We start from the raw sequence: 14,943 nt of genomic DNA, 5'->3' as shown, positions 1-14,943 counted from the left end.
ACATTAGTTTAACAAGACTATTGGTGCTGTTTTTCTAAAACTAACGCACCACTAATAATGTCTCTATGGAAGTGACTGCTGAGATACAGGCTCCTTTGAGTTCTGCGCTGCCATGTACTTAAGGATAATTCAAATATCCTCCCACTTTTATTGATTTGCAATCCTGGGGAACATTCTTTTCACTGTGACTTTATCTGGCGTCTCCTGGAGTGAGTACCATGGCCACTTATTCAGTCAGCGTCCTTTTTTCATTGACCCACAGTCAAAGTAGCAATACTGGGAGCCAACATGATTTTAAATACAAACATAAACACATATGGTAAGATGATTTGATAGGATTCAATGTAAAATGACTGTTGTGTAGTTTAGCATAAAAGAGAAAAAAATAATAAACTTAATGGAAAAATACTCTCATAGATTACCTTAAATGACCTCAAAATGGGTTGAGTGTGAATGCCTTATAGAATTGTGTTTGATCAAATTGACTTTAATTCCTCAATTATGCTATAGTTATACTCATATTCTCCACCTATCATAGCATCAGCCGTACAGGATATTAATTTACTAAAATATGATGCTATAAAACCATCATTTATTAAACAGTTACTATGTGTCAGATACTATTCCTCTTGGCATTTTCTGATTTACTCCTAACAACACAGTAAAGCAGTATGTGAATATTACCATTTTATTCAGGAGTAAGTGGAGATAAACAGAATTGTTGGCTGAATGGGTCCTGTGGCTTGCTTGCTCTGGGTTGCCTGGTACAGAAGTAGATGGGACCACTGGCTTCCCCTGTCCTCAGAAGGAAGAGCTTCAGATACTATCCGCATGAGAACACAGCTGCAAGATTTTGTCTGAAAGAGTCCAGATCCAAGATCAGACTGGATTTTCTCCAGATTTACAAGGCCGTTCTCCTGCAATCCCTATAAAAAGAAAAGCGATGTTGAGGGCTGGACAGGGTCTCTCTTTTGGGTCACGGTCATAGACACCCATCCACACTGGCAATTAACTGAGGTTCTTGTGAGGTTGATAAAGGCCTGGAGGATTGCTTGCAGCCTGCCTGCCCGTGTGTCGTCACCTGCACCAAGATAATGTGACTCTTAGTGTACTTTGCCAGAACCATTCACTCAAGAGTGATATGTACTGGGGTGCTTCAGGTCTCTTGATGTGGGGGAAAGTGAACCTTAGAGAAATCAAGAAGCTTGTCCAGGGTTACAGAGCCTGTGTTAGATCTAGGATTAAAAATCAGATCATCACATTCCAAAGCCAACTGTTTGACAGTTAGATGAATCATTATGCTTTCACATTTTAAGTATTTATTGACACTTGCTGAAAGAGAACTCTACTAGGTGTTGGGTATTGTGAGAAATTCTAAAATACTATATATTTTCTTACTATGGGAATTATTACATATATATTTTGCATAGGTTTATTCAATACAATCCTTTCACTCTACACAACAAAGTAAAAACAGAACATTATCTAAATTGCTACAAAATTACAAAGCTCAAAACAAAATTTATAGTACTGACTGTACAATGAAAGCCAAAGTAACTGTACACATTGCCAAGGTAACCTGCAAGCCCACCGTGAATATCAGAAGCAACAGGGCGTCCACGATGACCCTGTAAAACTGGATGTCAGTTTGCTCACCAGTTTCAGAGAGAGAGGGAAACGTGGAGAGTGGGTGCATGTGCACAGTGTGAAAACAGAACTATTTATGGTAACTAACGTGGGGTGTTTGACCCTAGAGGTCAGAAGAAGCAGTCATAAAAATTGTACAAACTCAATGTAAACTATTGTAGCGTATGTGTAGGGTGTGAGCAATAAAGTGACTGATAAATTGAGATTAGTATAAGAAAGTTTATAGAAATAAGTTTTGAAACTAAGATGCGGATACTTCACACAGGAGGCTGGGAGGATAGCCCCAGTAGGAGAAGGGGTGTACCCAAGCCGAGCACAGGAATGAGGAGTGCTTGGAGGATCAGTTTGTATTTGAGAATGGTCATTCAGACTGAAATGAGGGGTACAAATGGGAGGGTTAAACGAGGGGTACAGATTAGAAAGTTAAATGAGTGATACAGATTGAAGGCAGCAGCTCAGGAGACTTCTGACGTCACTTGTGCAAGTGACAATAGAGCCTCAAACTAGGGGACCAGCAATCAGGAGAGAGGGTTCTCCCGACTTGAATCAGATTCAAAATATGCTGCGCACAGGTGGAAATGTCCTCTGACCTAATGGCGTGTCAGAAAAGTTGGCTGAGCGTGTTGAATCGGGAGCTTAGTGATTGTATGTGAGGGACATTGAACTATGAGATTTGAAGAACTGTCTGGAAGGAGTTATTTACTGGGCGGGGCCCCTGGAGAATTAATGAGTTCTGACAGGGCGCAGGAGATAATTTGTTTCATTGTTGATTCAGTTGAATTCAAATGCCTGTGAACTATGGAAGGTTGGAACTCTAAACCCTTTTAGTGGAGGACATATCATTAAAACCTGTATAAATATCATTATTATTATTATCGAATCATACCATTTCCACTTATTGCATTACTGTTAATAATACAAGTATAAAGTACTGTGTTTGGACCATGACTCAGGTCTTTGAAAAGCAGAAATGCATTTCCATCATAATTAAAGCAGGGTCTTTATTCTGTCTTTCGGATAGTCTGTATTTTTATGCCAGGCCCTCTCTTGTGCCTAATACATGTGTTTGCCAAAGTCCTAGGTGGAAGCTGGTCTCATGAGCATTCCAGGGAAAGTGGTTACTGTGAGATCTGCACTTAATTTTATTACCTTCTGTCCCAATGAGTGAGAGCAGGAACTTGTTATGAAGGAGCATCAAATAAATAGAAAACCCAAATCAAAGAGCATGTCCTACTTTTATGTCAGTGAACGTGAAGTCGATTCCTGAGTAATGAGAGAAGTAGAAGCTAAATTTTAGAGGTTCAAAGGGAAAGTATACATTTCAGATGTCTTGGCTGGAGCAGCTGAGAACATGTTTATGGATCTAGACAGAAGATGTAGGTAAGGAAATACCTTGTGGAAGAAAGAAAAAGAAAATGTTTCATGATAAAGAATTACTACTCTACTAAATGTCCCAAAGGAAAGTAAGGCATGGTAAACAAAGACAGGGAAAGGGAAATGACTGGGTGAAAGTGAGCGTGTCTGAGATGTCCTTACGAAGTGGTGATCAAGCCACAGCAGATGATGTCCTTTAATAATGGGTGAATTGCTGAGACAGTTGCCCTTAGTATAAATTCTAAGTTCCTTTTCTCTAGGTCTTGTATAAACATCCTCATTTACAATCCATGATCTTCCCGTCCTCATCCTCAACAAAATAAGAACATCCAACTACCTAGCCATACTAAACTAATTTCCATTTCTTTCACATGCCATGATGTCATGATTTTTCTAGACTTAGGATCTCTATACTACGCTTAAGGCAATCATCACACATCCAAGCTTCATGCCTCTCCCTAGATAATTCTTTTACTCATCGCCATTTCTCCGCATAGAAATCACTGTTTCTGCCAACTTTTCTGACACGCCATTAGGTCAGAGGACATTTCCACCTGCTCCCGGAGAAGCCAGCCATTCTGCTCCTGATCACATTATGCTCTCATTATACTGTATTGTCATTAGACATTCCTTTTTTTGTTATTAGTCGTCTGCATAGATGAATGAATGAAAGGAGGCAGGCTTGGTGAGCCTCATGAAGGCTTTTCCTGTATCCTAGCAGTGTATTCAGCCTGTTAAAGATAAGGTGTAGAACACAGGGAGAACTAAGTGAGAAGATCAAAAGAGAAGAAATGAATACAAGTCTTAAACTATTGTGTTTACTTGCTTAAACGTAGACTGTTAAAGAGAAAATTGAGTTTTATTTAATAAATGGAACATAAGTCAATAATTATAAAACTATGTTTACATTTTAAAAATAAGAATGTGCATTTTACAATGTAAAAATATTGAAAGTTGGGACTACTTACTTCAGTAGATTTCCATTTAAAAAACATATTGATTGGAAATTTAAGACAGTAGCATGAAAAGAACAAATATTCCCCTGAAAAAACCCTGAGAGAGAAGTAAGTAACAGTCTTTCATCCATTCAGGATGCTGATCTCTCATATCACATGACTAGTTGGTGGAAAAAATGAGAAGCAGTAAAATTTTTAGGTTTACCAAAAAGAATAGTTATAATTGAATCCAGCACATACTTATTAAGCTAATTCCACATGTTAACTGCTAAAATCTTTACCAAGGTGAATTAAATACAATCCCTGCTCTCAGATTATCAGCTAATACTGTAACTGAGGAATCCCATTTTATGTCAAAGTTTAAAAAGAAGATAGATTCTGGCCAGCCTAAAATCAAAGAGGATAAATTCCAATCCTTCACAAAGTTCTTTTAATGCTGGAAAGACCACTTTTGGAATTAATGCCAGTTTAGAAGGACTTATTAAACTCCTTGGGCTTTTAACTGAAAAACCAGAAAGACATTGTCCTAGGAGTAGAGACCATACCTGAGGACCAGTTGTTATGTTTTAGGACTAAGGACAAACCAAAGTAGACCTGTCCCAGCAAAGCCTGGAACCAGGCTTTCACAGGGTCAGGGTGATCTGCCGGTAATTTAACTCCCTGAGGACCTCTTCCATTTACTTCCTGCCACCACCATCCGTCCTACCCCAGTCTCCCCCCTCCTCTCAACTCTCCTCACCCTCTCCCCTTCCTTCCTTCTTCCTTCTTTCCTGACTCTAGACATTTACGTAGGTAGTCATCTACTCGGATTATGTATCACTTCCTCACAGATGCCATCCCTAATCAACAACCCAATGTAGATCTCTGTTCAAATTTCCCATACAACCCTCATACTCCACTTAAATTTGTAAATTTATATGCATATTCATGCGATGAGTGGCTTGATGTTTTTCTTTTTCCTCGTATTGGAAGATCCATGAGGACAGAATGTGTTCACTTTGTGACACCATCTCCTACTGTAGGACTTGGTTCAGTACCTATTTGTTAATGGACGAATTAAGAAAAACATCTGATGAGCCACAATATAAACTGAAAAAGCGAATAAATATGTAAAAATCATAAATTTATTACATTAATACAGTAGCAGTTGATTAAAGGAGAACTAAATCTGAGATGAACATATGAGATTTCAAATATTTGTTATCAGAATGATAATAATAGCATACAAATTTAATAAAATGTCGAGACGTTTTGATACTTCCATTTGATACCCTCAGCTTTTTTGTGTAGAGTGAGAGATTGGAATTATTCTCCACATCTTCCAAACAAGGAAATTAAGAAAAAGCATGTAAGTGACTTCTGTGGCATTATAAAAATTATAAATAAATATTAGAAATAGTAATACAACTTACATTCTCCAATGACACACTCAAGTGACCTTGACGTAGTAGACATTACCAATTTCAAATCTATTTAAAAGGTTAATTCAGATTGACATTTCAGCGTCAGCGATCATGTTTGTTCCCATAACCTCCTGGAGTACTGTCACTGACCTTAACTCTCTTTAAAACTGTGATAGTAACGTCACCTTTCCCCTGTGGTTATATGCAGCATTTGATCCTGTGCCTTCTTCCTTTTTATTGAATTAATTTTAGTTGTTTTAAATTTAAGAGTCCCTTAAATCATTCTGTGCCCTTTTATGCTACTATGCAAAAATAGTACAACCTATTTCCTGTTGATTTCTCAAGTGCTTGGTCTCTTTTCTCCATCTCTTTAAAACCCAATACAGTAATTCAGATCTCAAGTGCCTATACATCATGCTGTTGCTTTAATGTTTCACTATATAATAGTTTAAAGGTGACTCGGTCTGGCTTATGGTTCTTAGAAGTCAAAATTGGACCTCTGTTTGTTTAGCAATTCATCAGTAGTAAATTTTCAAATAAAGAGCAGTATGATCAGTGTTTAAGGCTGATTTCATGTAAGAAGAGTTTGGTCCATAGCTCTTTCTCCAATGGTAGCACTCTTTTTTTTTTCTATGTATATTTTTGAGGTGACTCCCAAAGAATTAATAGAAGACTCTCGTGTTTTTTCAAGAACTCTTTCATGACCTTCAAATAAATTAATTTTCTATTATTCAAGGATTTGTTTTCAAGTTCACTCATTTTCTATTCCAATTTTTCTCTTTTAAGTTTCTTAGTCAACTGATCTCATCAATAATGTGATGATTCATAGTTTAACTCACAGAATCAATTTCTCCCTGAAGCATCTTTCAGGGAAAAGTCACTCCCACCTCCACAATTTTCTGCAAGTACCACCTACAGTATAGATAAAGAAAACATATTTATTTTCCATGGTACAATTCAGTATGTATTGAGGTCATTCATTTTCAGAGACTAGGTTTCTGTCACCTTCTCGTTCTTCTTGTCAGATAACCCTCATGCTGTCATCTGCCTCAGGATCACTCAGGAACATGTATTTCTGGGTACGGCTCAGGCAGAGCCCAGGATGTTAAATATTTATTCTTCTCAGTTGATTCTGGGCATGGGGGGGCATGGAGTTCAATTTAAGAAAGCATGCTCTTGGAAATGTTACTCTTAGTGATCCACTTGGGAAGGGAGTATAGGGAGGATATTGCTTTTTTCAAATGGCAACCTCTCACAATTGCGAAGCCTCAAACTTCTGGAGCAGCAGTAGGATGCAGGGGTGAGGGAAGGATACCCGGTCAAGTAGAAGATATTATAATGAGTGTGTTTTCATGTGAAATATGCAGAGGTAGAAAAAATAGTTTGCTGCTCATAGAGGTGAAGCACTCCTGCAATTTGGTTGACATCCTTCTCTGAGGCTGAGTAGATCGACTTCTGCACATGTTAGAAATCACTCGGGACCAAGCCTTGACGCAGAAATAAAGCTCCTTGGGAGAAAAAAGCATTTTGTTTTTATGCAATGCCATGTTTTCCACTGGGTTCACAGAGAACTCACTATAAATATGTGCTGCAGGAAGGAGCACAGAATACACATTTTTAGCAATACCGCTTCTGACATAACTCCCTAAAAGAAATTTGAATATTTTTTATTGGAAAACTCTGTATTCCATGGAAGATTGTATTTTTGAATCATGCAAATAAAGCAGACTGTACCTCTTCCTGGGGTCACAGGGATAATTGATATGAGAGTAGGCCCACAATCTTTGTGAGTCTCTTTTTTCTTGATTCCTGCTATAAATGGGAAGATTTGTGATGGAGGTATTCGCTGAGGAGGATTCAGGTCACTGACAATTGCCATGGTGAATCAGCTCAGGCATTCACTGACAGACAGAGGAAAAGCCACAGAACCCGCAGATGGCTCAAAATCATTCTTGCTGCATAACCTGGCAATGACATTGATAACTGAGCATTTCTTGTACACTTCAGAAATTCATTATTTTTTAAAGAGGCCGCTTTTAAAAAATGAATACACCAAATGTATTTATTAAACTATTTTTTATGAACCTATTTCCCTACCTCATTTTCTATAATAAATAATTGTATTAGCATTAATAGTAGCTAACATTTATTGAAGTCTAATTATATGTCAGCAACTCTTCCAAAAATTATGCAGATATACATTCACACAACAATCCTAAGAAGAATATACTATTGTTGTTCCCATGTTACTGTTGAGGAAACAGGGACTAAGACGTTAAGTAGCTTGCTGTGGTGAAGTAATGCCCTGTCACTTGCAAATACGTTACATTATATGACATGGACACATTATAGGTGTTATTAAATTAAGGATGTTGAGATGGGGAGATTATCCTAGATTTTCCAGGTGAACCCAATGTAATCACAAGGTCCTTAGAGAGGTGAGAGGATCAGAGTCAGAGAAGTGACTACAAAAGCAAAAATGAGAAAGCGTGAGAGGTGGGAAGATGCTATGATACTGGTCTCGTACATGAAGGAAGGAGCCACAAACCAAGGAATGCAGATTGTGTTTAGAAGCTGGAAAAGGGAAAGAAAGGGATGATCTTCCGGGGACTTCAGAAGGAAAACAGGCCCTGCCAACACCTTGATTTTAGGATGTCTGAATTCCAAAGCTGTAAGATAGTAAATCTGTATTGTTTTACGCAACCAAGTTTGTGGCCATTTGTTACAGGAACAATAAGAAACTCATTCACTTGTGCAAGGTAGAGTGAAGAGTCAAGCCCACACAGACTAGTTGTCTTAACTACGAGGCTAAACTATAATACTGTATACATTACCTAAAATGGCTCAAAAGGGGGTTAGGCTAAAGGAGGTGACTGTCAGAATAGTTTGTAACTTGTTACTAGAAAATCAGAGTTCCTGCCCTCCCCACACTGAGCCAGGGTATAGCAGGGCCATGTTATTAATACTGATAATAATCCAATCATCAAAATATAACCTCAGTTGATCAGCATGCTAATGAACAAGTTTACAATTAGAGAAATAATTATTCCTTTCAATCAAGTAACATCTTCTTGTATATCTTTGGACTATACGTCTCTTACTGACACGAATTATGTTAAGTTTTGATTCCCAATTTTCCCTATAGTCAATTTTCTAACACTTATACTTTTATATTTATGCATTTCAACAGTGTACAGAAGATTCTTTTCCCAGAGCGTTTGACAAAGATAAGAATAAATGTGTCATTGATTGTTAATTTAAATATTAATGTTATTTTGGGTGCTTAATTTAGTGTTTTCACCTAAATTATTGAGTTGGATTAATTTTATTAATGGTATATATCCAGATTCAGTGTAAAGAAATATTGTTATAAATCATCTGAACTCTTTCTTTTATGAGAATGTGTTTGTGTTGGCAGTGCTCTGCAAGAGTTCAAAATCTGAAAATCTTTGTGAAATAGTGAAAATAAATTCACTCCGAGCATTACCAGTGATGGCTAAGACTTGAAATGGTCCTTTCCCAGTCAATGATTAAAAGTCTGAGTGTAGTTTTTAAGTTAGTAGTGTTAAAAGTAAAAATTTTAAAAGCATAAAAACATGACTTATTCAAATACAGAATACATACGTATCAAAGATGCATTTGATTCATTAATGAAGGAAGCAGAAGAATGGTAAAGCTACTCCAAAGAAAATTCAAGAGACTGAGTGCATACAGGAATCCAAGAAATAACATTGGGTTACTAGTATCAGGTTAAGTACCCAAATGGTTAATGTCCATCAGGACAATGAAAAACCATAACTTAGGGGCATGTATTTTCTACCAGACAGAAGTCATTTGCATTTCTACTGGGAAAAAAAAAATCTACAAATTAACATGTAACTTGATAGAGTCTGGCCCTAGAATAAATAGTAAAATCAGACTTTTATTAATTCACTTAGAATTAAATAATCTTTAGATGGGCCTGTTAGAAAATATTCCATTATGACATTGAAAGGATGTGAAATTATGCCTTTGATTTATTTTCAGTTTTTCTAATTTTTGTTAACAGTAATAAGATTACTTTCAAGAGAGATTCTGTACCAGGACTCCCCAGCCCCCCACAAGCCGCAGACTAGTACCGGTCTGTGGCCTATTAGGACCTGGGCTACACAGCAGGAGGTGAGCGGCAGGCCAGTGTGTAAAGTTTCATCTGTATTTGCAGCTGCTCCCCGACACTAGCATCACCACCTCAGCTCCACTTCAGATCATTATGCATTAGATTCTAATAGGAGCACCGGTCCCTGGTGCCAAAAAGAGTGGGGACCTCTGCTCTGTACCTGTCTCTTCCACCAGCATCCTTGGAATGCGAGGTGCTGACAATGATACATGGAATTCAAATGCTTGCTCGCGCGCTCACACTCTCTCTCTCTTAAAAAAAAAATTAGCTTTTTTAGACAGTTTCTGATTTTTATATCATTAAGTTCATGAATCATAACTTAGTGTCTTGTGATTGTTTAAAAGTGTATGCTTTTTATATATCAGATATGTTGTATAAATAGCTTTTAATAACAGTGACTGATATTAGAGCTATTAGGAGTTTTCTGTCTAAAGTAAAACTGTTAGGAATCATCTGAATATTTTTATTTTTTGAGAATCCTTGTATATATATATATATGTTGCCTGTATGTAACTTGAAGTTTTCCTTTACTGACATTGTACTCGCATTCTGAATTATGCTCCCCCACCACCCCGAAGGTATTATTCATAATCACGTGAATCTGTGATGTGTTTGCAGCCAGTTTGTTGATTCCCCTACTTCACTACTTTCTTGCTTTCAGGCCGTTTTTGTCAAGGCCAGCTCCTCCCTCACTACTGTTTCCTCCTTCTGAGAGCTAAATTATGGACTATCCCTGCAGTTTCTCAGTAATCCTCAGAGCTTCCTTTTACAGCAGTGAAGGGGAGAATGTATTGGGAGAATGTCTGTGCCTCTTGGAATTAAATGTTCTAAGAGTAGTTCTAGTTCATGGGAACAAATATTAGACTTAAAGAGCATGGAGAGTAGGAAGCTTATTGATTAGATCTGCTTTAGTACCAGGCTTTTAGACCCAAGAGCTGAGTTTCGTCAACCACCTTAACAAAAGTGACCTCAGTCTTCTTTTTACCTTGATCAGAATACCTGTTTATAGTCTGGAATGGTTTATGAACTTATTTGTTCACTTGGTAATTATCATCCATCTTCACTGAGTATACTTAAGCCCCATAAGGGCAGAGGCCATGTTTGTGTTGGTCACTTTTTTTTTTTTTTTAATCTCAGCATCCATCATAGTACTTTGAACATGACAGGCTAAATAAATATATGTTGAATGACTGAATCAAATCACTTAATGTTGTACCTGTGAAGTAAGAAGAAAATAGGCAAGAACGAGAGGAAATGGCAAGTGGCTTTGGTTTAAAACACGAAACAATATGCCATTGCGTTAGTCATCACTTGTCTGATGTTTTTCACTATCCCATTTTGCTGATGGAAATATTCCAGGCACAAAAGCTTTAGGTGCCGTGAAAGGTTAACATGACATTACAAGTGTAATAACAACAATAGCGAAGAAGATTAAAAAAAGAAATAGTAGGCTAAAGTAACACAGACTAAACCTTTCCTGGAAAAGAAATCCTCTTGGTAGCTAATTCCAAAAATAGACTTTATCTAAAATAAAATCATTATTACAATGGTTGCCTTTAAGCGACACATTAACTCAGATATAACTGCATTGCTCCAAATGTGTCCGCATTTAAAGTCTGTCTTATTGGAATTTTTCTTAATTTACTGTAATCTAATAATCATAGAACATATTATTTGTATTTGACACAAAGTTATGTTTTTACCATGCACATTTATTCAGCTATATAACAAGGAATAATTGTTTGGTTAACATTATTCTTTCTATAGAATGCAATGTTTATTCATGTGTACTTGGTGAATGAATTTTTTATAAGCACATTAAGATGTAGAAAAATCAAACCTTTGCAATTTCAAAAGATAGCTGTATAAAATAGTTGAAAAAAACTGGTGGTGGTGAATATGAATAGTTCACATTAACTATGATGGATAATCTGAATGAAATGCATATTTGGGAATACAAGTAAATATAATGACTTTGTCAAATGAAACAAGATGAGTAAACTGTAATGTCATTTCTTTGAGAAGTCAGCTAGCCAGTTGAAAAATAGCTTCATATTTTATTGGTTTTCCCTACCCTCTTAATTTATTACATAAATGCACTCTTGAGGGTAATTGCCTTAAAAAAATCTTTGACTTGTGAAATGTAGAAAACACTGGTAGGCTTTCTGAGTATTATGAGTTCTTTTATTGTGTCTCTTGTTCAGGGTGCAACTGATTTTGACAGATGAACTGTTATGTTACCGGTATAACATGACACCTTTTTTCAGATGAACTGAATAGAAGTGATCTTGACAATGAGTAGATAAGACACTGTCTGAAAGCTGATAAAACATGTCAATGTCACAGGTGTGACAGAAATGCAGAACAGCCCTTATAATATCATTAAGTGAACGTCTTTTTAATGATACCCTTGAGAAGACAGACAATAACATTGCTCTTAAACACTATTACTTAGCCATAAAAAATAATAAAATTAAATAAAACACAAAGGTCAGTTTAATATTTATTTGAAGTGGCATTTGATGAGTCTGATGTATATGTGTTTATTTGTATTAGGATCTCCTTTATACATGGCATGTATGAAAGAATTTTGAGGTATCATAGCCACTTTTTCAGGAGCAAAAAACCATTTAACTTCAAAATTTCAAGAACACCATTAAAAAATATTGATCGTGGAGTACACAAAGTGGTTTTATGGATATTTCTTATAATCTTTTGTCTTTTTTTTTTATGGAATGAAAAAGAACAGCCTTTAATAATATAAGAGAAAATTAGGAATACCTTTTAAAATGTACTTTTAGATCATGAATTTTGTAAAAATCTTAGTAAAGACCAAACTGGAATCAATCTCAAGTATCAAGAGGGAATGAGACATGTGGTGGCTTTATTTTCATTTATTATGACTGGCTTAGAGCTGAACTATACTGTATCTGTGTATGTATGATACTTTCTCTATATATAGACATTTAAAATGCTTAATGAAAAGCAAGTTTATCCTTACAATGACTTAATATCTTTGTCTCTAGAATCAGAGGTGGTTGATCTTGATGGAAAAAGTTCCCTTCTCTACAGATTTGACCAAGAATCCCTGAGCCCAATAAAGGATATTATTTCTTTGAAATTTAAAACCATGCAGAGTGATGGGATTCTACTCCACAGGGAAGGGCAAAGTGGAGATCACATCACACTGGAATTAAGAAGAGGAAAGCTCTTTTTACTTATTAATTCAGGTAAAACTATTTGGTGAAATTCTTGAAAATCTGGTCATTTAGCTTTCACTTCAGTAATTTTTTGCTTTTATAGCTTATCTTATAACAATTAAGGTACCTTATTTCCAGATTCAAGGGCATATATACCAATATACTTTCATGTAAGAATGGTTCATATTTTGCAAATAGTATAAGACCCTCATTCAGTGTTTTTTACATAGTGTCAATAGAACTACATAGCTATTTCTTAACATCATGTAAAAAGGGATGGGTCATTGAAAAATATTAAGGTAGTAAAAATAATGAGGTTGTAGCAAAGATAAAATTTATATTGAAAATGAGCATGTGATGGGTAATGCTAATAAAAAGAATTAATAGTGGAAGAAATTACAGCAAGGTTGAAAGAATATTATATTCAAACTTCAGGTAAATCAAAACTATTGTTTTAGATGGAATGCATGGAAGAAGATTGTAATTATCATGAAAGACGCTGGCCCACAAAAAGAAAACTTTTTTTTTTAGACTGAGAATAATGGTGCTGTGATTTTTTTTTTCTCTTTTAAGGTGATGCTAACCTACCCTCTACACATGCCGTGATCAGTCTCACCCTGGGCAGCCTGCTGGATGATCAGCATTGGCATTCTGTGCTCGTCCAGCGCTTGGGCAAACAAGTCAACTTTACAGTGGATGAGCACAGGGAGCATTTCCACACCCAAGGAGAATTCAGTTACCTGGATCTTGATTATGAGGTGTGACAGTTATGTTTCAATTAATACAAGTTTTATGATATATATGTGATTTAGCCTAGCAAAAGAAAATACACAATAAGCGTAAAAAATCCTGATGAAGTGTTTCCCCTAGGTGATATAGCTCACAGCCCCAGATTTGGGTATACACTACTGAGTCTTCTTCTTCCTCATTATATGTTAATTTATTATTATGAAGAGAGAGATCATCTTTTTTACCTGAAATAGGTAGTCGTCAGAATGTCATATGTAGGAAATCTCCAAGAAGAGATCTGATTATGACAAATAATATAAATTATGTCGTATGATTTTTTTGTGCTATGGTACACCCCCAAAGTATAGATTTATGGAGAGGCTGTAGCAATGAATAGATTAATTAATTCATTAACAATCGATTCAAACACACAAATATCATTGTGTGCGAGAAATTTATATAAAATCAGGTGTCATAATTGGTTATATTATTAAAATGATCAAGATAACAGTGGATAGAAAGATGTGTTTTTATTCATCAATTAATAAACATCAAATCCAAATGTGATTAGCAACTTGTAAGAATAATCAAACTCTAATGTAGATTAAAACAGAATGCTTGTAAATTTGTTTTGAAACATGTATCTTCATTAAAAAAACTCCATTTGAAATGAATAATATGGCAGTGTAGGGTGATGAAAAGCTGATCTATGTGATGATTATAGCTACACTTTCTAAATAACTATTTAAGTAGATTATCAGAAAATCACTAAACAATATTATTGATGCCATTTTTCTTTCTAAGATCAGCTTCGGAGGGATTCCAGCACCTGGGAAATCAGCATCATTCTTCCATAAAAATTTTCATGGGTGTTTAGAAAATCTCTATTATAATGGAGTGGATATCATTAATTTGGCCAAGCAACAAAACCCACAGATCATCACTATGGTAAGAGAGTCTTCATGTGAAGGAAGGAGTAAAAACTATGCAGCTTTTCCACATGATAAAATTGCTCCATGTTGGACCATGTGATAACGATGTTTTAAAATTTACTTTTATTCTTTTAAAACTTTTCTCTGCTTGGCAATATGCATAAGTGATTAGTTCTATCTAAAGGAATTATAATTCACAAGGCATGACTTTTTTTCATATGAAGTAAAGCAGGGTTTGGTTTTTTTTACAGTTGATAATTTAATTTTGTTGTGATATTATTACTCTCAGGAGACTAATTTCTTTTGCCCTGTAATTTTTTAAATAAGATATTCCCTGACAAACTCTAAACAAGCATACTGAGTTCCTGGAATCAGATAATATCCATGTGTATATTAGAGGGACTTTTGATAAACTTTTATTTTGCCATGGTCATTCATAGCAAATAAAAGAAACTAATAAGGCTGTTACAACATTGCAGCTGCCAACCTGTACCAATAGCAGTATTGGTCAGGCTGCATTATATTCTAATTCTATGAAAATGCAGC

The 14,943-nt window shown here is 35.8% G+C and overlaps 1 protein-coding gene across 1 annotated transcript in view; it reads left to right on the top strand.

Moving 5' to 3' along the window:
- The window catches only part of CNTNAP4 (contactin associated protein like 4), a 226,197-nt gene that overhangs the window by 120,012 nt on the left and 91,242 nt on the right, over positions 1 to 14,943 (top strand). The window contains 3 exon segments of the mRNA XM_025045348.1: positions 12,563 to 12,766; positions 13,310 to 13,494; positions 14,270 to 14,413. Coding sequence (XP_024901116.1) covers positions 12,563 to 12,766; positions 13,310 to 13,494; positions 14,270 to 14,413 — 533 coding nt within the window.

Source organism: Pteropus alecto, unplaced genomic scaffold, assembly GCF_000325575.1.
Source record: "Pteropus alecto unplaced genomic scaffold, ASM32557v1 scaffold42, whole genome shotgun sequence".
Taxonomy (NCBI): Eukaryota; Metazoa; Chordata; class Mammalia; order Chiroptera; family Pteropodidae; genus Pteropus; species Pteropus alecto.
The sequence above is the reverse complement of the archived record's forward strand: the minus strand, read 5'-3'. Positions and strand labels throughout refer to the sequence as shown.